The following is a 25482-nucleotide window of genomic DNA, read 5'->3' on the forward strand; positions in this document are numbered from 1 at the left end:
TTCCCAGGGAATCCATGGGAATCATACAGAGTGCTGGGCCCCATCCTCAGCCTCTGTTTCACGTTTGCAGCCCGAAGAGAATTTGTTAGGTGTCTCCAGCCTTTCCTAGGATGAGCGTCCTGAACCATGACCCTCAGTGGTTCAGCTCCAAAAACCTCTTACAGAGAGGGCTGCATTACAGCTTGGTGGCACCAACGAGTACAGTCACGCCACTCAGCTTTTGCTTTGATTTCCTACTGAATAAGCAATTCCTAACCATACTTTGGCTTCACGTGTAGATTTTCCTAGAAGGGCTCAATGTGGTAATCGGCAAATGAGAGTAATCTGGTCCGCCTGACGGTTTTAATTCTTTTTGTAAAGTGAAAAACTTGCATTCTGGTCCTGTGAGTCCAGGTGAGGGGCAGAGTAAGTCTAGGTGAACTAAACAAAGTCTTTTCTGGATCCACAGGCACTGGAATTTCATGGTCACGTCAAGGCACTAGTGGCAGATGGTCAGTGCTCACCCATGTGACTCGCGCGTTGGAATGTAATGTGTGGCACCCAAAGGCGGTGGAGAGGGAATGTGAGTCCCATGCTCTTTACCCTGCGGCACGGCTAGATGCACAGAACTCCAAGAAGGCAGGGTTCTCTGTTGGAAGCAGCCTGACTTGGCTTAGACACCAAGGGAGGAGAGCCACCAAAAGCTCTGACCTGCCGTGGACTGTGACCTGAGCACGAGATGAGCCTCTGCTGTGTCCAGCGACTGGGATTCCCTGGGGTTCCTGCCTTGGCCGTTAGCCGCAGTGAGCTCCCACTGCCCCCTCTCCCGTGTGAGCAGCTAAGGTGGTTCTGTTGAGCACACCTCTAGCTTTAGAGCTTGTGCAGGGAGAGATGCCACCCCATGTCCAAGTCTCGCCCTGGGTGGTGGGGTGGAGGGACGGGACAGGTTTTTTTGGTATACGAGTGACCACCCACAACTGGGCCTGCTCTTCCTTACTGGCAAGATCAGGAGGAAAAAGGATGATTCCTGCAGGAGCTGACCTTCTTCCCCTGGTTCTTTCTTTGGTCTCACATGTCCAGGTGTTTAGCATGGGGCCCAGCATACGGCAGGTGCTCAGTCAAGACCGGCCATCATGATGACGAAGCTGTGACCAAGTCTCCTGGCAAGGGCTGAAGAGGCTGTTGCTTTTTGGCACAAGTTTGGAGGTCATCAGGCATTTATAAAGAAAAAGTTTATTTTCATCACAAGAAGCACACAGACTATATACAGTACACACCAACAGAAGTAAAAAAAAAAAAAAGTGCATTATGCATCTTCTACTGCAAATTCACAGTACAAAAGATACTGCCTTTTAAATATATAATATAAAAAAACAAGAAGAAAAACAATATAATAAAAAAATCATTGATATCATAACACAACACACTGGAACCCACTGGCGGCTTCTGAAAACCAAAGGGCAGCCCATCTTGTGGAGCTCCTGATGGCGGTCTGTACCTGCATTTTGTTGCAAAGAGCTCAGGACACCAGTAGAGAGGAAAACGGGGGGGCCTAGGTGGTAATAAAAACTCTACTGAACAGGAGTACAGATGCGTGATGGGGGGAACAGGGGAGGGGCTGGGCTGCGGTCCAGGGGGAGCCTGGACCGCGCCACCCCCCACCCCCGGCTGGCCAGCAAACCAATCCCGTTCTTTCCTCGCTTACTACGGACCGGGCCGTGGCTGAAACCGTGCCCGCCTTGCCAACAGAAACCGCCAGCGCCGTTTCTAGCAACGCTCCCGGCCTGGCTGCGGGTAGGTGCGAGACGCCGCACAACAGACCAGCACAAGTACGGGGCAGGCAAGCTCCAGCCCTAAAACGCTAACCACCACTGACGAGGCAAAGTATCCAATCACAGAAGGCGAGAGCTTAACGGTTGCCCATAAATACACAGTATTTGTAAACTATTATTAAGGCACTCGATTGTAAATTACAGTGTCAGGAAGGAGGCAGGGAGGGAGAGCGGCCATCTCCGTGAGCAGCGCGGCCGACAGAAAGGACAGCAGAGGACCGGGGGTCTGGTTCTAAGACTCCTGCTAAGAGACCGACACAGGCCGGGGCTGCAGCACCCACCGCAAGACAAAGACGAGGTGGTCACATCCACACCCACCGAGGGCAGCACCGCACTGCATCGCTCCAGACCGTTCAAGGTGACCCGCTTCATAGCTCGGGTGACACAGTGTGCGTGTACGTGAGGGAGGAGGGATGCACGTGATGCTCTGATTCAAGTGATAGACAGACAGATTCAAATATATATATTTGTGCAGAGTGAACTCGTACACATACGTATTCAACTGCAGAGCAGACAGTAAAAAGACCAAGTAGCTGAGCACGGGGGTCCATAAGTACCTTCATTTGGCATGCCGCGTCGGGGAGACGCTGGGGGTGGGACAGCAGCCGGTGACCCTGCACCACGCTGTCCCGATGTCACAAATCTCCTGCCCGCCTGGCCCCCCTGCCGGAGGTGAAGGGGCGGCCGTCACTGTGCTGGCCGCGTGGGTGCGGGGTAGCCCTGCCGGGTGGCGAGCCAGAGCAGGGTTCTGGGAAATGTGTTCTGGCACCAAGCGTTTCCAGCCAACAGACAGCAAGTAGCTCTTCGGACACTTTGGGTGAGGTTACTCACATGCTCTCGACTACATGACAGCATTTCCTCTCACTAGGGAGCAGGGGCCCCAGGGGAGCAGGGGATCCATCAGCCTCCTGGGATGGCACCCGTGCACAGTGCCGACGTACAGGGTTGTCCTGACGATGTTAATTCTATGGCCTCTGTGGCTCCATCCCAGGCATCCTCTGGGCTTATCCAGGAGGGAAAAGGCTTTAGAAAGGGCTGGAATGCTTTTTAGCTGGAGAGGGTGGGATGGAGCGGAAGGGAGCTGGACAGAGTAACCTGCTCGCCTGATGGACCGGGTGCCTCCACCCAGCAGAGAGCTGTCTGGCAGCCGAGAGGTTGGCACTGGTGCCTGCACTGAGACCAAGGAGGCAGGTGAGACTGGGGGCAAGAACCCTGTTGTCAAGAAGTTCATGGAATGACGCACATTGCTCCAAGGCCCTGAAGTAGCTACAAGACAAAGACGTGGAAATCGGCAAGGTCAGGTCCCGATCAAGGGCAGCACGGTTTCCCCTCTCTCTGTGACCACCTCTCCTCTTCGACACAACAAAACTTGATGAGAAGACCTCCCTGTATCATTGCAAGAGGAAGACCTAGAGGAGTTCGCTCTAATTTTGGCATGCCACGTGAATGAGAGTGCAAGCGAGGAAAAGGTGAGGTGGAAGAGGAAATGCAGCTGAATTCACAGGGTATTGAGCTTATTTAGAAAGCTTTTGTTCTCGCCTAGTTCGACAAAGGCATTCCACGAAGATGGCGGCCACCAAAATCAATGACTTTCACAGCATAAACCACTGCCGCCTACATTCGGAATTTCCCCCATCTGCTAAGCTTACAGATGAAGCATTGGTCAAGATGTTGCACAGCTTATGGTGTAAGCTTTCTTTTCAGAGACCGGTATGAATCTGTCTTTGCCAAGGTGTCTCCAAGCCTGGGAGAATGCTCTTGTCTTGTTAGCATAACATTTAAAATAGCAATCTGCCATATGCTTGTGTGCCACTGATCTGGGTCTCAGAGAAAAGCCTTCACCCTCTTCTCCAGGCTACAGTGTCATCCATCAAGAATGCTTCATTTTGCTCTGATGATGGGCACCTGGGCCCTGGTCTGTTTAGATACTGATAGACTAGCTCCTGACAGCGAATGGATAACTTTGCCAAAAGCCAAAGACCCACTAGTATTCGTAATCCTCCTCCCACCCTTTAACTGGATAAGAAAAATTATGGCTTTCAAAATTAAGGTCTTCGAAACTATATCATACCCAGGCATGGTTAAAAAACCAACATAAACCTGGCATCATCAAATTTAAAGAATTATTTTGACACAAAAGTTGGTCCACCATGTGAAATTTAACTTGGCAAAACACTGAACCTGATATATTTTTTGAGACTGTGCTCTTGTTGGCTGAGAGAGAGGAGGAAACCCAACTGGGTTTTCCGCAATAAGTGGATAATCACCTTTTAAGCTGATTTCAGTTGACAGTGATGGGAAAACAAATTCCGATAGGGTAAAATAACGTATACTTTAATAAAAAAAATAAGGCCAGGGAGAAAAAGTTTCCGGAGAGAGGGTTTTTGCAAAAACTCTACCCACTAGTTGAAATACGGACTAGCCTTCTTCCTGAAGACCCTGCCTGGGCTACTCTTGGGGGCCCAGTTCTGAGCAACGTTAAGATGGCGACTCATTTACCCACGTTTGGAATTTGGCTGGCCCTTGAAGGATTTCTAGTTTCACCGGCCAGGGCTCGGCAAAAGTTTTCTATAAAGAGCCTGATCGCAAGGTAGCTAGCTTAGGCTTTGCAGGCTACATGGTCTCTGTCGCCTACTTGTTAATTTTTTGATAATCCCTTAAAACTGTAAAACACCATCTTAGCTCTTGGGGCCAGTACACCATGGTTTGCTGACCCCTGAATTAAACTTAACAGACCTCTTCTCTCTCTCCAAAATATTTTAACATCCTGTCTTGCCGGCCAACACCAGAGGAGTCCCTCCACTCAAGATCCGTAGAGGGACTACTCCCAGAGCCACTCAGGACCACGTGCTGTCCTGCTCACTGGGAAGAGCCGCAGAGAAACAGGAAGCAGCGTTCTCACCGCGGGAAGGGGCGACTGTAAACATCTGCCAAGGCTTCCCCCAGTCCCACTTCTCAGAGAAGCTGCTGCTAAGTTGTTCCTTGAGAGTGACTGAGCGTTCCTCACTGCTGAAATCTCCTTTTCCTCCCCAAACATGAGTACATGTGACCTAATGAACCTGAGTGCTGGGGCTCCTGACGGGGTGACCCACATCTCAGAATCCCCGGCCCTGCCAGACACTTGAGTCCCTACGAACCACAACACGACCGCATTGGGTTCCGCAGCAGATAAGACTCAATAATACTTTGTGGGTCCTTCTCCCCAGATGGGGGACAACTGAAGACTGACCTTTAGCAACAAACTGAGGACCCCGCACACATTTCCCCCCACCTCACCCCAGGGCCGGCCAGACACACGTCACTCAGCTGTGACAACACGCCAGGACAGGCAAGTCAACCGCTCAGAGGACCTCCACTCACCCTGGAGTTGGTCTGACAACAGCATTCGCGCCTTCGTGTCACTTTAACTAGCAGTGTGTTTGGTGCAGGCACCTTAAAAGTCTTAATACTTTTTGGGGTCCTGACAACCGCACAACAAAAAGTTCTCTTTCGGAAAAATCTTTCCTGACACAGCATTTTTCCCTGGAATGAGCCTTGGTCATTACTGGAGTTTAAAAATAAAAAGCAGAGCAGGATCAGAGGTAGGACTTCTACTGCCATCCAGGAGCTTTCCCAGAAGGGCCTGAATGAGCTAGGACACGTGCCGTGGTGGCGATGCCAATGCCACAGCTATTCCTTTGCAGGTTGTGCCAGAGGATGTTTGTTTTTTGGCTGTGTTGGGTCTTCACTGCTGTGCACGGGCTTTCTCTAGTTGTGACGAGCAGGGGCTGCTCTTCACTGCGGTGAGCGGGCTTCTTATTGTCGTGGCTTCTCTTGTTGCAGAGCGTGAGCTCTATGAGCGCAGGCTCGGTAGTTGTGGCGCACGGGCTTAGTTGCTCTGCGGCATGTGGGATCTTCCCGGGCCAGGGCTCGAACCCGTGTCCCCTGCATTGGCAGGCGGATTCTTAACCACTGCACCACCAGGGAAGCCCTGTGCCAGAGGATTTTTGATGTGTGTGCATCGCTGTATAAATGCTCTTCTTATCACACGAGAAGCACCCGGAACACCTCATCTGGAGTCAGAGTCTACTGGTCAACAGCTGCTGGTTCCCCCAGGCCACAAAACCAATGCTCCCCTTTCTTCTTGTGCTGTATGTTAGGTATTGTTGTTTCTTCTTCTCCCCTTTGCCGCAAGAGGGGAGGAAAAGTAAGGATAACGCCAATTATTTAAAGGAACTCAAGACAGAAGGGGTGGACCAAAATCCACAGTGAAACTAAAGGAGGGATCACAGAAGTCCAAATGCAGCCAAAGGCGGGTCAGCTTTTGCTCATCCACGAAGGGCTTTTCAAGTTTTCCGGGGCAGATTTCCCTGATGGTTTAGAGGTTGCAGTTGGGTTCCTGGGGGCCACTGGGGGCTCATGCAAGAAGGAAGACTCGCTCAACCTGGCATCCTGGGAGTCAGCCACGGTGGACACGTCGGCCTCACTGGACAGGTCCTCCGTCGAGAGGTTGAGGCTCCCGAGCTTGGCGAGGGAGTGAGAGCGCTTGAGCGGGGACGAGACCGTGAGGCCGGCCAGCCGGAGCCGGGTCTCGATCTCCTGCGTGCGTTGCTTCACCAACCCGGGCTTCCCACGGACGCTGTGGATGCTGTCGCTGCTTGAGCTCCGGGTCAGGTTGGAGCTCATGGAGGATGAGGTCGGGGTGTAGCAGATGGTCTTCAGGAAGTCTTTTGAGAAGTGACTGGTGTGGTCTGGGCGGCAGAGGAAGAGCGGGGGGCTCTTCAGTGGGGCTCCTTCTGACGGAGGGGGGTCAGCCTCGGGCTTCTCGTCGCCCTGGGCTTGGCCAGGCAGAGCCGGGTCCTGGTTCTCCTCGGGGATGCTGGCCTCCAGCCTGCTGGCGGGGCCATCCTTGCAGGGGGCCGCCAGGTCGGCCGGCGTGCCCTTCAGCCTCTCTAGCTCTTTGGTGTGCTTGCGGACCAAGCCCGCCTTCTGCAGCTGGATGATGGATTCCTGGTGCTGCATCAAGTAGCTGTTGGCTGTCGGTTTCTCGGCTTCTTTACAGAACAGGAGCCGCAGGTCCTTGGCTGGCTTCGGATCTTTCTTGGGTGGCAAGTCGTCCTTCGCTACTTCCACGTTGGGAGCGTTCTTAACACAGTGAGAATTCTTCAAAAGGAGGGACTTTGGTAGGACTTTGTGAGTCTCTCTGGAAGGTTCCAAAAGGCTGGCTGGTAGCTCTGGGGCAGCCCCGGCCCCAGGGCCACTGATGTCTGGCCTCCTCGAGCCTGCTGGTGGTAGAAATGGGGGAGTTTCGGTTGGGTCAGAGGACAGTTTCTCTGAAGCTCGGGACCTGCTGGCCACATGGGCCATGGGGGAAGACGTGAGGTGGGGCAGGAAGGTGGGCTGGGTGCAGATGGCGGGAGCACTGGGGTTCTTGCATCGCTCCCCGAAGGCCTCGGGAATCCCGCTGGCTGCAGGGTACATGCAGTCGGTGCAGGATTTGTAGGAAGGCTTCACTTTGTTAAGGATCCCAAATATCGCATCATGCTGAAAGGGACAAGAACATAGTGAGGGCGCGACACAAGCCGAAGCCCGAAAAGTACAAGAAGGGCAGGAGGCGGGGCTGGGGCAGGCACTGGGCTGGCAGTGCTCTCGCTTCAGCTGGGGCTGGGATACAGCCCTCTCGGAACCCATATGACCGTGACTAATGCAGGTTGGGGATGAGTTAGAGACACTGGATCGAACTTCCCGGAAGCTACGAGCCCACGATCCTGGGCAAACCTTCGGCCACATGGCCAGGAGCAGGGCCTCCAAGGGCCTCCCTTCTCAACTCCGCCTCCGCCACTTGCAGCAAATGACCCTTTCCAGCCTCTGGTGTTGCCTGGAAACCAGAGTGACTTCGCCTCACCCTTTCCCCTCACGGCCTCGTGGGAATTAGTGAAGTAACATTTCTGGCACAGTAACTGTCTCCCTTTCAGAAAGGGTCTGGAGTCTGCAGCCTGAAGACAGAACCCTTCCTGTCTGGTACAACAGAGCATGGCTCCAAGGAACCACCATCTAACTGTGCTCTTCACAGAGAGGTGGCAAAAGGCAGAAACGGTTCGGGAAAGACTCTAATACAGACCCAAACACGGGTGCCCACGACCCCGATGAGGGAGCCAGGCAGAGGTGGGTTTCATACACCAGCGGAAAGCACGTTTGCACCACTTCCCAAGAAACGCCCCGCCTCTGGTCACTGGGGGTCTCCGTGAGCTCAACGTGGGCCTCTCCACCCCGCCCTCCTCCTGATGGGCAGGCCAAGCCCTCACTCCCTCATGCGCCCATCGAAAGGCACCAGGGCTGCTCTTCTGGGCCGAGACCCAGCCGACAACCGCAGAAGTGGAGGCAAGAGGGTGACTCTCTTCCCTCGCGAGTTGTTTCACTGTGAGACTCCTGAGGCGGTTGAAAACCAAGCCTTCTTGGCAAAAGGTTTCTCCCTGCTCCTCTGTCGTGCCAGGGACTCATACCATCCTGTGTGGCAGCCCGAGGTCCCCGCAAGCTAAGGAGTCAGGGTCCGGTCCAGTCCTGGAGGAGTCAATGGGAAACCCAGCCCCGATTCCTGGAGGCTTGCAAGGGGGCGTGTGGAGAGCGCCTGGTGGGGCAGGTAGGGGGCCGGGTCTCCTGCGGGACCCTATCCTGGTCAGGATTCCTGGGGCTGGTTTCCAGGTCGACCAGTGGGGCTTGGTCACCCCTGTGGTGAGGACCAAACACAGACATTTTCCTGAAGCTTTGACCAACGTGTCTATATGTTTGTTTCTTCTAAAACCTTTAGAATCTAACGTTCTAAACCGTGGTAAAATCTACCGTGGTGGGAGATTTGAGAGCACCTTTCAGAGCTCATGGGGAGACAAGGGAGGAGGGAATTCATTCATCCAGCTCCTACTTAGGGAGCGCTCCTGTCCTGTGCCAGGCCTTGCACTGGGCGCAGGGGCTACGAGCAAGACAGTCCCTGCCCTCCGAGGGCCCTGTCTCTGGATGCCTCCTAAGCTGTGCATTTCGGTCCCTGTCCCATCCTCTGAGCCACCCCCATCTCAGATGCCTGGCTTCCATCTCACCCCATCAGTCTGCCTGCAGACCACTGCCAGAGGGGCCTTGTCACCAACCACCTAATGCCCTCCCGTGCTTCCCAGCGCCCTGGGAGGAAACGCGCAGGGCCCTGACATCATGCCCCGAGGCCCCGCGTGCCCGGCCACCTGCCCAACTGCGCCTCAGCCACTTCCCCTCAACCAGGCCAAGCTTTCCACCCTCAGGGGCCTGGGGCCCAGAAGATTCTCCTCCTGGCTCTCTGCGCGGCCAGCTCCATCTCATCCCCTCCCCTCCCACCTTACCTGTGTCACCACACCGAGCACCACCTGTATGTTTTGTTACATCCTTACATGTTTACCTCCCATCTCCCTGTAAGACCACGTGTGTTGAGCTACCTTACAGCTGTACCCCCTCACCAATCTGGCCCCGGAGTTAATAAACACAACTTGAACAAGTGAATGGATGCTTGTCTCTAGGTCCTATTCCCTAGATAATGTCACCCATCCACACTCTGGCCAGAAAAGGAAGGCTGGGTCCTTCGTTTATCTTCTTATCCAGGCTTCTCTCGTGGTCCCCATTCTACGACTCACAGCTACGTCATCTCGGACCAACTGAGGTACCACTGTCCCGGACAGAGAGGTTTTATATCATCTATCTTGATGGGCATTTGCTCTTTAAAGGGAAGGTGAGTGGTGAGGGAAATTCGAGAGTAATTACTATTCAGTTTGGAATCTGGGTCCTGATTTGGAGTACGGGAGATTTAACTTCCCAGTTTTGTTTGCATTATAACGTGATGATGGCGAACTCCCTCTACAAGGGGATGCCTCTATCTGCCTCCCCAGTGCTCTTACTAGAGAATCACAGCTGGCCCAGGAGGTGGGTGGTAAGGCCACGGGAAATGAAGCTTCCTGCCCCCGGGCCAGGGCGAGCCAGCAGCACAGCAGAGGGCAAAACCCAAGACCAGGCAACAGAGGACGTCCCTCCACGAAACCAGCCTCCACGCGTGGGCCACTTGGAGGAGGAAAAAGGCTGGAGGAATTCTTGATTTTCTGAGCAAGCGGCAGGTTGAGGCAAAAGCCCTGTGGCAAATAACCCACCAAGTGTGAGAGCTACAAGGGACTGCTGGAGTTAATTAAGCATTAGAGTCTGAGTTGCAAGACTAGATGCTTGATGATGTCGGCTTTTTCAAGGTGGCAACGGTGTTATGGTTAGGTTATAAACGGAAGCATTTGGGATGGAAACGACAGATCTGGGATTTGATTTGTTTCAGGAGAATCCAGGGTATGGGAACGCAGATGGGGGTGAGATGAAAGGAAGAAAAGCCATACACTGGTAAAGGCTGAAGCTGAGTGATAAGGTATATGTTTTGTGGGGGTTTTTTGGCCATGGCTTGTGGCATGCGGGATCTTAATTCCCTGACCAGGGATCGAACCTGGGCCCCCTGCAGTGGAAGCGCGGAGTCCTAACCACCGGACTGCCAGGAAATTCCCATAAGTTACGTGTTTTATGTTTTACATAAGAAAAAAGGAAAGATTTTGAAACTCTGCCTCGGACGTGAATGAGGCACCGGGGTGAGGAGGGCATGGGGGATGATCACCATTCCCCAGGGGTCCCGGGTCCTCCGTCGTCTACCATCCCCATCGGCCTGCAGAATCGCGCGGAAAGCCACCCACTGAGCTGGCAGAGGCAGCTGTTGGGGGGGCTGCCCCCGGGGCAGAAACGGCGTGCGTGCCGCCACCCCCTCGCGGCCCCAGGCCTACCTCGAAGTCGTCCGGGCAGCTCCTCTTGCTGTTGTTGTTATTTAGGTTTTCCCAATTCAGCAGGTTATCGAGCTCAGTAACAGGCTGCCCCCACTTCCCTGCTCCCGGGGCCTCCTCCCTTTCCATCTCCTCCACCTGCGGCGACGCGCCACCCCGGGCGTGGGGGCTCCCAAACTCTAGTTTCTTCTTCACTTCCTTCTCACAGAGTCCAGGACCTCCTGGGGCGTGTCCGGCCGGCTTGGATGCCTCTGCCGGCTGAGCGGCTTCTTCCAGCAGAGTATCCCTCTCCAGATCCTCCAGGTGGACCCAGCCGCCCGTCTCGTCTCTGGGGCAGTGCAACAGGGGGTCTGAGAGTCGCCGGAGACAGCAGGGGAGAGCGGGTCCCCCCGGGGTCCCGCTGCCTGGGAACCCAGGCTGGGCGGCGGCGTCCAGGCAGGGTGGCTGGGCTTCCGGGGTGCCGTCCAGGGTCTCTGGCAGGAAGTCCCCAGGCCCCGCTGGGTCACCCACAGGCTGCTGGCGCCACAGCTTGTTGTGCCGTTGTTTGCTGGGGAAGGAAGGCAGGGGAAGGTCAGCAGACGCCAGTGCCCAAGGGTCCTGGGAGGAAGGGGGTGGGGAGCCAGCAAGGGGCAGTCCAAGGCCCGGGTGGACACCAGGGGCTCACCTGGGTAAAGCCTCTCTCGGTTCATTTACCCCCAAGAAATTCGAGAATGACGGAAATAGCCTTAGGACCCTAAGTCATCATGGCTCCCGTACATATGGCATCCTGCACGTATGATCCATGTGGGATCACATAAACAACTTTGTCATGTGATGAGGATATTGTAGACATGGGGAGGGGGTCTGGACCTGGAATCCTATCATGGTCCTAGTGTCCCAGCTCTCCTGGCGAACCTGGTCATGCCACGGATGTTCTGTCTGTGTTTCCCCATCTGTCAAATAAGAAACCCCACCCTCTCCTACTTACGTCGTAGGGAAATAACGCGGATCAAAGTAGAGAGTCGATAAAGACTTATACACACTAACGTGACCATGTAAACACGTAACGCACCTGAATAAAGCTGGGGAGATGCCAGAAAATTGGAAATATTTGTGTAGGTCAGAGAGATTACAGGTCAGTTTTTAAAATAAGTCTTCTAATGCTGTGTTATTACTTTTATGACACATTTCTTAAACGTGAGGGTTAAAAAAAAAAAAGAAGAAAGAGGCTCAGAGTATCGGGTAAATGAGGGTAAATGAGTCACCTCCATTAACCTCAGAGGATAACCAACATCCCAGGGTTGTGACGGTTAAGAGGAGAAAGAAGTAAACACAGAAGGACGTGCAAACTAAGGGTCTGCTGTTGCTCTTCAATGCGAGGGAGCAACACGGTCATTCACGGCCGTCTGCTCTGTGTGCACGTTCCGCGCAAGGCCAAGTGGGCCCTCAGACAGGGCTGTAACTCAAGGTCAGTGCTGTGCTGCTGTGAACCTGGCCTGGCAACCCCTGGTTGGCCTGCAAACCCCTGATGGCAGCAAATGACTGAAGGGCTACCGGAGGCGAGAGCAGGATGTGCCCCTTCCTCCTCCCCCGCTGTCCCCCTCGGCCCTGCCTGAGCACCTGTCCAGCCGCTCTCTGGTTGACAGTGAAGGAGTCCAGAGATGTCTGGAGCTGTTCTCCACACCCGCCAGTTGCTTCCCCAAACGTGGCCAAGAAGCTGGTGGACTTAGCCTGTGGCCTCCTCACAACACCGGGCAGAAACAACCCAGGGAGGCCTTGGACAGATTGAACAGAAAAGGAACAGGGGGAAAGTGAGTCCCTAAGTCCAGCGGCGATCCACCTGGGGTCACTGGGGGACCCCTCCATGGGGGCAGGATCACCTTGCACGGGAGCTCCAGGGGCTGACAGACCCGGGCGTGCCCCCCGATCCCTGGGCCGCCCACTGGCTGTGTGACATGGGACACCTTAACCTCCAGCGTCAGTTCCTTACTCCCCATAAATGGGGGATCCCCTGTCCTCTGCAGACCTTTCTCATGGTGGGGTGGGTGGGTGGAGGTGGTGGGTAGAGAATTACAAAGCAGCTGTGTCATCACTGACCGTGAGCCGGGTCTAGCGAAGCAGCTGCACGGTGCTCGTGGAAATTTTACAACAATTCCATCAGGGGGATTAGTTCTTAACTCAGAAGAGGAGACTGAGGCGGGGTGGGGGGGTGGGGTGGGGGGAAGATTGATGAGCTTCCCCTGAGCTACCAGCTCGTCAGCGGTGGGCCCGGGGCTGCCTCTGCAGTCCCTGGAGCTGCCCTGCGGTGAAGCCTGGCACAGGCTTGGCACAGAGCAAGTGCTCAGGAAACGGGGCAGCCCCGGGCCGAGACTCACACGGAGTCCTGCCTTGGATTAGAAGCCGTGCCCTGCTCCCTCCAGCCGCAAAACAGCTTTACGTGCCAACACAATAAGCACAGATCCCTCCTGGAAACCACTGATCAAACCCCAAACAATCGTTGTTTTTCTCAAACCGGCTCCCCCCCACCCCAAGAGGCAGGATTTTGGCTGTGGAAGCCACCGCTGGGCCAAACGGGAGCACGGCTGGGATGTGGCCGGCAGCCCCGGCCGGCTGGGCGGCAGGGCTTCTGGAGCTCGGCTCTGCCAATTCTCCTCTGCAGACAGGCACCCACCTGGCGTCCAAGATGCCTTCATACTCAGACAGCTGCCTCATAAAGCCCGCGTTGGGGCGCGTGATGCTGCGTTTTTGCTTCACGTAGTTGTAGGCTTTCTCCAGGGGCCAGCCAAATTCCTTCATCGCGTAGGCTATGACCGTGGAAGCAGAGCGACTGACGCCCATTTTGCAATGTACCAGGCACTTGGAGTGGTTCCTCCTGCAGCCGTGGGGGTGGGGGGAGAGGCAAAAGTTGATATAACTGCATTCTCTCAGGTCTGGCACAGTGGATCTTTTTTTTTTAAACCCTGAAGTTATCTCACTGCCCAAACCCTCTGAGGTCCTGATGTTTTAGGCAGCGGACGTCCACACACCCTCAGTAGGAAATAACTTCACTTCAAAATCAATTAGCATACAATGGGAAATCGAGATCAATCTGGCCTGGCCTGGCCAAGTTTTGCAGGGAGAAAGCTCCCCATTCGGGCGCCTTCCCAGGTGGCTGGGATCGGCCGGGAGACCACAGCCCCTCGGGCATGAAGCAACTGGGCAGCGAAAGGGGTATTTGCACAAGCTACTCACTCAGCTGCTAGAGCAGATGAAGACAGGGAGCAGGTTACTGTAGAGAAACAGGGTCAGCGAACTGAAAGCCACCGGGCCCCTGGCAGAGAGAGTGCCTCGGCAGACAGGAGAGTCAAGGAGCCAGCGTGAGTCCGCAGCACTTGACGTGGCCACCAGAGAAAAAAGCCAAAGGAAACAGATGGGCCGATAGGCTTTTTGTAGGGAGACGGTACCAACCCAGGCGAGGCTGATTTAACAGACATGGCAAGGCCAGGAACACTGTTGCTCTAGCTGTCGCCTGCTCACAAAGGTGAGGGGCACCAGGCTAGCGAGGGCTGCACCTGTGAAGGTTTATTTGTACAGGAGGTAGGCCGGCCAGCCTGTCTGTTTACATTAGAAGCAGCACACCTGCTCGGCGGGAGCAGGCTCATTTCCTATACCCCAAGCTTAAAGTTCGTCCTCAAACCTCAGGGTTTTTTTGGACTGCCAAAGTCTATCCCCCAGGAACCCAGGGGAACTAAGATTTGGTCCTACATCATGGAGCTTTGACCTGGGTGCAAAGCAGAAGAGAAAGTGTCTCTTGAGAGCATCTCAAACAGTTGTCTCTTTCTAGTCCTGACTTCAGTGAGACAGAGCTGTTCCACAGGAGAATAAGGTGAGGACAAAAGACACGTGACAGCAGTGACAGGCTCGGGGCAGTGGGGACCTCTGATGGTCCATCCCATTCTACGTGAACAGGAGTCACACTAACTCAGGTGGAGGTGGGCCACAGCTCAGGGCATCTGCCCGAGTAGATTTCTGAGTAGATTTCTCCAGGGAAGCAGCCCCAAAGGTGCTCTGAGTCATGTACGATCCGCCCCGCCCTCCTCTCTCCTCTGGCTCTGTGACTTCCCATGCACAGAGCTCCCAAGAGTGTCCGCTTGGTACAGGGGCCTTGCCTGCAGCCAGTGCTAATGATGAAACGGGGGTCAAATGTCACAGCAGGTGAAAGAGAACGAGCTCATTTGGGGACCCCTGGAGAAGATCAATGACTTGGCCCTTTCGATGCTTGGGGTCCAGCACTCTAAAACCAGAGGCCCATCAGACGTCACAGGCCCCTCAAGCCAGGAGGCAGCTGTGTCTGGGGTCACCATTAATGTCTGCCCACCCTGCGGTTGCCGGTCAGCTTCTTCCCCAGCCTGGTTTCTCTGACTTCTCCGCCCACTTACTTTGCTTTGTTTATAAAATGGTACGCCTCGTTCCAGTGGGCGAGGAGGTCTGTGGTCTCTTCATCATAGACTCGGATGTTATGATACGCAAATAAGCCAGGGAAAAAATTATCTATTTCTCTAGTGACGTTTAAAATGTAGTCAACACTGCAATGAGAAAAAAAAAAAAAAGAACAAATTGGAGAATCAGAATGTGGATCGACAAAAACCAAAGTAACGACAAACTGAGCAGAGAAAAAATTAAATACACATTTATAAAGGGTCTGTGTTTTTATGGCAGGACTTCATAGTGGTGGTCTTTGGGGGTTTTTTTGGTATCTTCTAAATACCCTCTACTGATGAGAATACATTATATTTATGATAAAAAACAAATTTCTGCCTAAAAAACTTATTAAAAGAAAGCTCCATCCAAAGCATTGCTAAGTAACGTTAATTCTGGAAAGTAGTCACACATATTACCGAAATACATTTTTTAACTCCTTTAAAGTTTCAAAATTCATAACTATTACGAGTATACAGAGGCTTTTTAAAAAATAAAATAAAACCAGGGCTTCCCTGGTGGTGCAGTGGTTGAGAATCCGCCTGCCGACGCAGGGGACACAGGTTCGTGCCTCGGTCCGGGAAGATCCCACATGCCGCGGAGTGGCTGGGCCCGTGAGCCATGGCCGCTGAGCCTGCACGTCCGGAGCCTGTGCTCGGCAATGGGAGAGGCCACAACAGTGAGAGGCCCGCGTACAGCAAAAGAAAAATAAATAAATAAATAAAACCAACGTCTCCACTTTTAAGTAGTTAAAAAGCTGAATATATCCATCCATTTTTTATGTCCTTGGGAACTGCCTTAACTCCTTTTTGAAACAAGGCAGGCTGTAAATAAATAAATAGTTGGGAGGGTCTGCTAACCCAGCTAACTCAGGTTCTATAGTTCTCTAACCTTAATACTATAGTTGGGAGGGTCTGCTAACCCAGCTAACTCAGGTTCTATAGTTCTCTAACCTTAATACTTACATTCCTGGAAGACCAACATAACTTCAGGAGTTTGAAAACACCTCAAATAGATTTCATAAGAGCAATACTTATAAATGCTTTGGAAAAAAAAGAAAAACCTTTAAAATCATTTATTTACTCCCAGCAAGATAAAGCATAGACAGCATCACCCTATACTTTAAGATCACTTTCTCTTGAAAGAACACATCTTAACCAGTAGTTCTAAAGATATATTTTAAGATTTTGTTTAGTCTTCACTTTTAAATGCAGTAATTCAAGAATGCCATCATGTCAGACCCACAGGATGGTGATTTTGTGGCTGTGTTGTTTTTTTAAAAAATGTCCAGACATCTGTTCTTTAAGGTCTAGGTTTAAGCATTTTTTATCCCTGCTGCCCAGTCTTTCTCAGATTGAGACAGGCATGTGTTTCTGGCCAACGCTGAGCATTTCGCTGCAAGATTCCCACCAGGCTCAAAAGTACAACCACAGAGAGAACCAGGAGTGGTCCGGGGAGCAGGGTTGCTGACTGGCCTACCGGTAAATGTGTCCACACTGGTGCTCTTAGCATCTCTGCAGGGCAGGGGAGCGGGGAGGGGGGGCTCGTGGCCGAATCAGCACCCAGGCTGTCCTATACTATTTGAGGGTGATTTAGAATCATTCTCCCTGACACACACATTTCTAAACCCCAGTAAAATCTAAAACCCATGAATTATTCAGGAGGTGGCCTTTTGAAGCACATCTGTTTAGCTATGCAAATCAGGCTGGCAGCTGCTTTGGAGATTGGGGTGGGCAATTCCAGGCAGGCAGGCAGCGCCAGGGCTCGGCTTCGAATGGACGGCTGAGCTGAGTGTTTCTAAGCTGCCTGGAAGGATGAGGGAAGACAAGGGGAGCAGACTCACCCTGAGCCCTGCAGTTCCTCCAGATTGGATGCATTCCATTCAGAGCCCTGGGGGACAGATCACACAAACCCCCGTGAGTGTCACACGTCAGCCTCAGAGCTGCTTACGGGATGCACGGTGTGCGCTAGCCCTGACGGTGATGGCTATCTCATGGGCCCCTGGACTCAGAGGCCGATAAGAAAGCTGATACAAAGAGGCCGATATCAGAGCAGGTTCCCCAGGAGTTCGTGGCACTGTCAGGGAAAGGGGCTGGTCGAGGAAACCCTGCCCCCTCTCATCACTCCCTTTCCTAAGACTCCAGCAGGGTCCTGTCACCAGAGGCAGTGACCTCCGACCTCCCACGCGGGAGAGGGCGCTTTCACATACCACTGATTAGAGCAGGAATTGGTTTACCTTTTCTGGGAAGTATTTGGCAATATTAAAAAAGTTCCCACCCTCTGACCTAGAAATTCCACTTACAAAAAGCTACCCGGAGGAAACACCCAGAATTCACAGAGGTATATGTACAAGGATATTTACGGTTATTTATAACAAAACAGCAGAAACCACCCAAAGGTCCGACAAGAAGAAATCGTATGATGGAGCCGTTAAAATAAATCATACTTTTGGAGGATATTTAATGACACAGGGAAATACCACATAATGAAAAAAAAATTTGTAAAGCAGGATACAAAACTATATAATCAAACAGTACAGTTCTTTCCTTTTCTTTCTCTTTCTTTTTTAAGAAGCTATAAATGCATTAAAAAAGAACCTATTAGATAGAAAAACAAACATACCAAAGTGCTACCAGTGACTGCCTCTGGATTTGTGAAATTGAGAATGCTTTTAAATTTTCTTCCTTCAACTTATATTTCCTAACTTTCTGTAACATGTTTTAACTTCATACTTTAAAAATGGTATTAAAAAAAACCCAAAACCCCCCATTTCTGAGCAGGCAAAGAACACAAAAGGGAAAAACGAAGAAAAAAACATCACTTTGCTCTTAGGAAATGCAATCGACACAGAGTCACAAAACAAAAGCACCCTCTTGGTCTCCCTATAAGCTTCCTTTCCCAAGAGGGTGGACCGCTCCAGATGCAGGGGCTGCAGGGGCCCCGATGGAGCTGGCAGCATGTGGGCACTAGCTGGATTTTCACATTGGAGGGAGAGGCTCAAACACAAAAATTCCTTTAGTATCTCTCATGGAAAAAGTGACATAAAGCACCAAACCACACTGAAAAAATAACAAAAGCTCTGCTAAGCCTGTGAGCATCCTCTTGCCGTGATCCCCACCTAGTGGAGAGACGGGCCGAGGTGCCTTCAGTTCTGTGTCCACCAGGGAAAACAATCAACTTCCCAGAGAGGATTTAGAGCCGGGGCTGCTTTCAAGATTCAGGCTTCAAATCCACACATCTATACACATTTAAATATATATACATTGAACATTTATAGATCTATGTATATAGATCAATATATATATAAATGCGTTAAATATATATTTAATACATTAAACATGTATCATGACATACACATTTGGGGAACTACTGATTACTTCCTACAGGCAGAAAACACAGTCATTCATGCCTTTGGCAGCAAATACACGTCCTCGACTTTCCAAGGATGTGATTCCTGCTCTAACGATGGGTACCATTTTTGAGTGCCTATGGAAACTGCACTCGGTGCTTTAAATATGTACTAACTTAATCCTCATATTCATCCCCTGAGGTACAGGATGAAGGAAAGGAGAGGCCAAAGAGACTTGCCCCCGGGCACCTGGCTGGTCAGGCTGGGGGAGTGGGAACCTGCTGGGTGGGTCCGGTTTCCATCGCACCGTGGTGCTGCCTCACTAACTAGTAGCGAGCCTTCCTCTATAACCCCCTGACTTTGAAAACTTGCCAGCTGCCTTCTATGGAGACTTACAGCTTTAAGAAAATCTGACTGAGGGACGGAGTGAAGAGAGGGATGTGCAGGCCCCACCAGGGCAGGGGGCAGCTTGGGGACAAGTGGGGGTGTGTGGGAGGGATGCTGCGTTTCAGGCGTTTGGTCTGTCTCCTCTGCTGTTTCTCATGTCTCGGGAAGAGGAGGCATAATTCTGGGGTTAGGCGCGGGTGTTCCCTTTAGTAACTGGGGTTTTTTTAGTTCGCAGACCATCTGGAGGGGGTTTCTGTTAGTGACCGATGAAGGTGGAGGGTGGTGTGCATCTGAAAACGGTTGCCAGCCAGAGAGCTTTCAACCAACTCCCCGCAGCTCAGCTGGGAGCTGCGGCGCAAACATCTGGCTCTCGAGCAAACCCGTAGGCTGCAGGCCAGAGAAAAGGGGTCAAGAGGGGAGTTCCCGTAAAAGTCAGGACGGAGGCTCCAGGAACTTAAGTTTCTCCCCCTCTATGACTTGCTGCAAACTCCAAACAAATCAAGGTCTGATTTACGTTTCCCAAACCGGACCCTGCCGTGCGCTGTGCCTCTTACGAGATAAAGATGGTCGAAGATGAGGGAGGGCTTGTCCATCTGTCCCAAGATAAGGAGCATCTCGTTGTCTATGAATTCCTTGAATTCTTTCAAGTTACAGTTCATCTGTTTCTCTAATTCATTACGGATCTGCGGAGCGGAAAATATTCGGAAAGGGCGTTTGTTTAAAAAAAACAAAAACAAAAAACAGTTTCTCCAAAGAAGTAATAAAGTCACAACATGAACTATGACTGTTTTCAAAAGTGTTCTTTGGGCTTTTTTCAGAGTAAGCACGTATGCACTTAAACACGCTGCACACACGCGTGGGTGGTGGGAATGCAGGCTACTCGGCCTCAATGTGAATCTGACTGTGGGACGTTTATCATTTGAAAGAAGGAATTTGATTCCCTTGGGATCTTTTCTACCGAGTTGAAAAAACTTACGCTTTTCCAGCTATCAAATCTATCACCGTGAAAACGTAAAATCAATTTCACCTCGCTTTGGAAGGTATCACGATAGGGTTTATTATGTATTAATTCACAAAAAGATTGTACATGGCTTTTATAAATGGCAATTTCAACCTCTTAGATCTACTTAGTTTAAGCTGTTACTACAATTCATTGCGTTCCTTGGACAAAGGGCAACAGAAGAAAGAAAAAAGTAATCGAGAAACACATTAAAAGGCAGTTTCGTCTTGCTTTGGAAGGTATCACAATAGGATTTTTTTACATGCACTAATTAATAAACAGATTGTATATGGCTTTTTAGAAAGGCAACTTCAACCTCTTAGATCTACCCGACCTAGGCTGCGCTAGGGCAACAGGACGCAGGGATGCCCGTGACCTCCGGCCCACCCAGCAGGGAAGCGCCCTTACTTCCTTGGACGTCACGTTCTCCAGGTCCTGACTCATCATGATGCTCCGCAGTTTGGCTTTGATGAGACGCTCAGTCCTCTCCCCTTCGGTTGGCCTGGAGAGAAATCACATTCAGGAAAGCGCAGAGCCACGGGAAGCCACGGGAAGCCACGGGAAGCCACAGGAAGCCTGCGGTCGGCGTTCACGGAAACCCCAGCTGCTCCCGGGCTACATGGAACACGGCTTGGGCATGTTCTCAGCGAGAAGGGGAGAGGGACAGGGAAGTCGCCCAGGGGCTACCAGAGGGGACGGCAGACCAAGGGGGCAAACAGTGGTTGGGAAGCGGACTCGTCCTGCGGGTCTGGAGAGCCTCAGCCTCGCAGGGCCGGATGCTGGAACCGCCATGCGACATCCCCATGGCCCAGACCCCCTAGACTCTGCCGAGGACATCACTGTGTCTTCAGGCAGCCCATGGCCCCAGCTGCATCCGGCTCCCGTTACCTCCTTACACGCTTACACGGAACCAAAATCTATGTTTCCCTGCAACTTCTATGCATCAGCCTGGTTCTAACCCTGGGGCCACGCGGACCGCGACAATCCTTCTTGTACGTCACGCCCCTTCATATGTTCAAAGGCGTGTATCCTAACCAATGCTCTCGTAGCTTCCTTGAGGCCTCATACTACATGGCACCCGGTCCTCCCCACATTCGGGGGGCCCCCCTCGGTCCACAGCCTTCCTACGTGTGGTATCCCCAAGGAACATGATGCTCTGGGGAGGAGGGTCCCGACCAGGAGAGAAGGGGAGAGCGGCTCCCTCCTTCTGGAACTAGAGTTAATGGAGCGTGGCCTCGGGCCACGTGGGGCAGCGCTGCCGCCTCAGAGCCAGCCGCCCTCGGCCTGCCTTCGTGCAGTTGTGTTTTGGGACCCAAGGAACCGGATATCACATTCATCACACTCTTATAAGCAGAGGAAGAGGCTTTGGAAATCAAGACTTTGGACCTGAGGAGGAGGGACCAGGGCACCGGTACAGGGAAGCTGATGAACGTTACGGAGCTGCTCCCCAGAAATGCATTCACACCCGAATTTGTCTATCATTTTAAAAGGTGGGGGCGGGGGGGCGGCAGTGGTCAGACCCTTCCCCAGCCAAAGACACCCACGGGCTGCAGGTCAGGAAGCCCTGCGTGGGATGCTGGTTCTGGGAGACAATGGGGCTGTGAGCCGTGCAGACTCGGGGTCGGGGGGCAGGCTCGGGGTCGGGGACCGGGGCTGGGTCGGAGGCTCCGCACTCGCACTCACTTGTCCGCGAATAGGGCGGGGGAGTCGGGCCTCGTGGACTCCAGGTCCTGCATGGCGTTCCACTCGTTGATGCAGCTCTGCTCGGAGCCAATGCAGCTCTCGTAGTAGGAGGCCCAGAGCAACGCCACGCCCCCGGGGAAGTAGTTGTGCCTGCGTGCCACCTCGCAGGCCTTGTGGAGGACCTGCAGGGCAGACCTGGGGTGAGGAGGGGAAGAGGGTCAGGCCCGGGAGGCACGAGGGGAGCTGGGCTGGAGTCGCTCTTACATCTGAGGTTACGAGGGGGACACGTGGCCGCCAGGTACCACCGCGGGTCTCTGGGACACAGGCACCGACGCCAAGAGCAGAGACGGCGCCTGTCACCATCCCCAACGAGGAGACGACAAAGCTTTCTAACGCTCCCAATCGGGCAGGCTCCCGGGTCACTTTACATTCGCCAATGAACTCCCAGGAACTGAGATTCACTTCTGAGGCTGTGGTTACCTTGAATGTGGGAACCGCAATGCAGCCGAGCAGCTAGAAGGAAAGCATCCTCAACATGCAGGAGAGATATGTGACTGCATTCCCAGTCACTTAATTTCTAGCTCCCCCCCATCAATGTCATAACAGCTTAGACGCTTCGATTGCGTGAGGAAATGAGACACTCACAAGAACTAACTGCAGAAGTTCTGGGAGGCAGAGTCGGGCAGGAGAAACAGTACTGAAAACGTATACATTGGTAACAGCTAATTTACTTATCCTTTTCTTACTTCTTTTTACAAAAATATGGGCTGAGTATTTCTCAGTGAATCAGGTATCAGTGAAGGGTGGACGAGCGAGGCCTTGGATGGAGAAGTTATCAGAGAATCAATGGCTCAACCACGGCGTAAAAACCACTGCAACCCACTTCACTTTCCCCAGTGGTCCACATCTGTCCTAGCTCTAGACTGGGGGAGGGAAGAAACTTGAGCTGAATATTTACGAAATTTTATTCTCGTTCTGCAGCTTTGGAAAAACCCATGGGCCTGTTTTTTCACTCGATCGTAGAGAAAGAGATAACAAATTATCCAGGGCCACAAAGGAACATCTGGGACGTCTAGAGAATGATGAGTTCGTGATTTCCCCCCAAATGATCCTGAACTGACTGCAGGAACAGAAGACATAAAAACGAAGCAACGATGTTAGCGCGTGGCCCATGGGAGGATCCTGCATCACTCTCTGTCCTGGAGAAAAGAGTAATTATTTTGAAACACAGGGCAGAATTCTTCTCATCAGAGGCCACCGGCTTTCTCCTGAGTCTTTTCCAGATTATCTGAGGGAGACTGCCATGTGGAGTCTGCTGTATGAGTGGTCTGTGCAGCCCTCCAAGGATGAGGAGGCTCTAGAATGTGTATCGGGTTCAGAGAAGGTCTGGAAGTTGAAGGCAGTCTTCACCCACAGCTACCTCACCCCCCATGCAGGTGTCCAGGGAGGCCCTACCCTGCCCCGGCCCCTGCACCCTGCAGTAGGTATCCCACAGCCCGGCACCCACCCCTCAGTATAACATAGGACTTTGCTCTGGGTTTATGGTCACCTCCCTCAACAGACTTTAAACTCCAGGAGGACAGGAATTATGTCCGTTTTATGCCTCCGCAGATGCTCAATGCCTAGCAGAGCACTGCTGTTGCCTCCATGGAGCAAACTGATGACCCTCGGTGTGCCAGGGACAAGGGACCAGTGAATTTATGCTAAAATGACATTTTGTCAGCAGGGACGATAGAAACATAAAAACAAGGTACCTCCAACAACAAAAAGACCAAACAACCCAATTAAGAGCTGGCCAAAGGACCTGCATAGACATTTCTTCAAAGAAGATATACAAAATGGCCAATCAGCACATGAAAAGATGCTCAAGGCTAATTAATTAGGGAAATGAAAACCAAAACCATGAGATACCACTTCATACCCATAAGGATGGCTATTATGAAAAAAAAAAGGCAAAGAATAACAAGTGTTGACTAGAATGTGGAGAAACTGGAACCCTTGTGCATTGCTGGCGGGGATGTGAAATGGTGCAGCGGCTACAGAAAACAGTCTGGTGGTCCCTCAAAAGGTTAGACACAAAATTACCACATGATCTAGAAATTCCAAATGATCTGAAAGCAGGGACTCAATCAGATACTCTGTCCACCAATGTTCACAGCAGCTCTATTCATAGTCGCCAAAAGGTAGAAATAACCCAAACGTCCACCAGGAGATGAGTGGATAAAAGTAGTACATCCATACAACAAATTTATCGTTCAGCCTTAAAAAGGAATGAAGTATTAAACACGGATGAACCCTGAAAGCATTATGCTAAGTGATAGAAGCCAGATACCAAAGGGCCAATACTGTATGATTCCACTTATGTGAGGGACCCAGAATAGGCAAAGTCACAGGGAGAGAGTAGAATAGAGGTTACCAGGGGCTGGGGCAGGGGGCAATAGGGAATTACTGTTTAATAAGTACAGAGTTTTTGTTTGGAATGATGAAAAAGTTCTGGAAATGGATAGGGGTGATGGGTGTGCAACACTGTGAATGTACTTAATATCACTGAATCGTGTCCTTAAAATGGTAAATTTTGTTATCGATACATATTTTTTGCCACACACACACACAAAATAAACATACCTAAATGTGCTTCTAAGTAGGTGGGGTTTTTTTTATTTGTGCTGTCAGCTAGGAAAATATTTCTAAGGAGTTAAAAGTCCCTAAAACCACACTCACCACATGGCCTGGACAGACACGGGCTTGAAGATGTGCATCCTTCCTGCCGTGCTGACGCTGAATCCACTGAGAATGAAAAACAAAGGACAGTGTGGTGAGAAGTCAGACCCTCCGACCACATCCCTGCCAGACGGCGGGGGGGACAGCCCGTCGTGGACACCCTGAGGACAAGTGTGTCTCACACTGTGTGATGAGGGACCACAGGCCACAGAGACAAGGGCAAATGCCAAAAGCCAAAAGCCAAAAGTCCAAAAAAAAAAAAAAGATAGGCTCTTAAATCCGGAAGACTGGCTTTTAACCCAGCAATACAAAGTCAGCCAAAAACTAAAAGCCCAGCAAAGGGTGTGAGGCAACAGCGGCACTGGAAACCATCTCGCTTCACCTGCCTGCACTGTCTCACCCCGTCCCCTACCTCCTGTCCCCCACACTCCATCTGTGTCTTTTATACTTGCATAAAAAATACATTAGTGGAAGACAGAAGTTTAAAAAGGAAAAATGTAAACCATAAGCCCATGTCGTCAATAAATCTAATTCTTATCTTTCCCTCCCCGTTCTATCTACAAGGCAACGTAACTTCTACTGCTAGAATTCAAGTAGAGATAACTTCCTCTCCTGCTTCTTCCTACTCGTGACAGTACCTGAGTATTTCCCCCCAGAATCCGGACGGCCCCCTGGCCCTGGTCTACCTGCCCAGGCCCACCTGGATGATTCCTCCTCTGCAGCCCCCCAAATGGCATCTCAAACACTGTTGCACCTGCTGGCCGTGTGTCTTCCCTGCAGCCCTCAGAGACTTGGTGCTCCTGCTGCATCATACTTGTCTGTGAACTTGCAGGGACCAGCCCGCGGGGGGCACACAGCGAGCGTCCATTTAACAAACCAAGGCAAATGGATGAATGTCTGTTCACTGCTGTTCTTGAACTTCATACAGCAGCAGATATCCCGTAAATGTTTCTGTTGGTACTTCGTGACCCAACTCCCTTGTATCATGTCCCAAATGTACCCTGCCTTGTGTGGCTCATGGGAGGGCAATGTTATTTCTCCTGATGTGGTAAACATGTCCCACGTGTGACTCTGCTGTTAATGATTAGCCAACGATGCCCAAACTCACGCATGTTTCAAAGTCTACAGTGAAAGAAGCCTTCTGAGAGATCTCCTTACCCGTCTCCGTCAAGGTGGATTTTTGTGTCGCTCCACAGTCGGAGAACCATCCCAATGGTACAGCTTTTACTACGTGGGAGGGAAGAGAAGACGCCTAGAGTTAGGCTCCACCCGCCTGCACGTGGTCTTCCCTGGCTG

At 51.8% G+C, this 25482-nt stretch overlaps 1 protein-coding gene across 8 annotated transcripts in view; it reads right to left on the minus strand.

Moving 5' to 3' along the window:
* Positions 1 to 25482, minus strand: part of SSH1 (slingshot protein phosphatase 1) — a 65714-nt gene that overhangs the window by 2401 nt on the left and 37831 nt on the right. For 5 of the 8 annotated variants that reach the window (XM_032654177.1, XM_032654181.1, XM_032654176.1 and 2 more), the window contains 10 exons: positions 25345 to 25413; positions 24187 to 24252; positions 21466 to 21660; positions 20191 to 20284; positions 19337 to 19465; positions 16890 to 16936; positions 15007 to 15153; positions 13260 to 13460; positions 10613 to 11156; positions 5663 to 7334 (listed from right to left, as the gene is read on the minus strand). In XM_032654177.1, the coding sequence (XP_032510068.1) occupies positions 6108 to 7334; positions 10613 to 11156; positions 13260 to 13460; positions 15007 to 15153; positions 16890 to 16936; positions 19337 to 19465; positions 20191 to 20284; positions 21466 to 21660; positions 24187 to 24252; positions 25345 to 25413 (2719 nt within the window). In that variant the 3' untranslated portion in view covers positions 5663 to 6107. Of the gene's footprint in view, positions 1 to 1192; positions 3078 to 5662; positions 7335 to 10612; positions 11157 to 13259; positions 13461 to 15006; positions 15154 to 16889; positions 16937 to 19336; positions 19466 to 20190; positions 20285 to 21465; positions 21661 to 24186; positions 24253 to 25344; positions 25414 to 25482 lie in introns of those variants that run through there. The other 3 variants (XR_004353125.1, XM_032654183.1, XM_032654182.1) reach the window with 2 other exon arrangements.

The sequence above is a fragment of the Phocoena sinus genome, chromosome 14 (genome assembly GCF_008692025.1).
Source record: "Phocoena sinus isolate mPhoSin1 chromosome 14, mPhoSin1.pri, whole genome shotgun sequence".
Classification (NCBI taxonomy): domain Eukaryota; kingdom Metazoa; phylum Chordata; class Mammalia; order Artiodactyla; family Phocoenidae; genus Phocoena; species Phocoena sinus.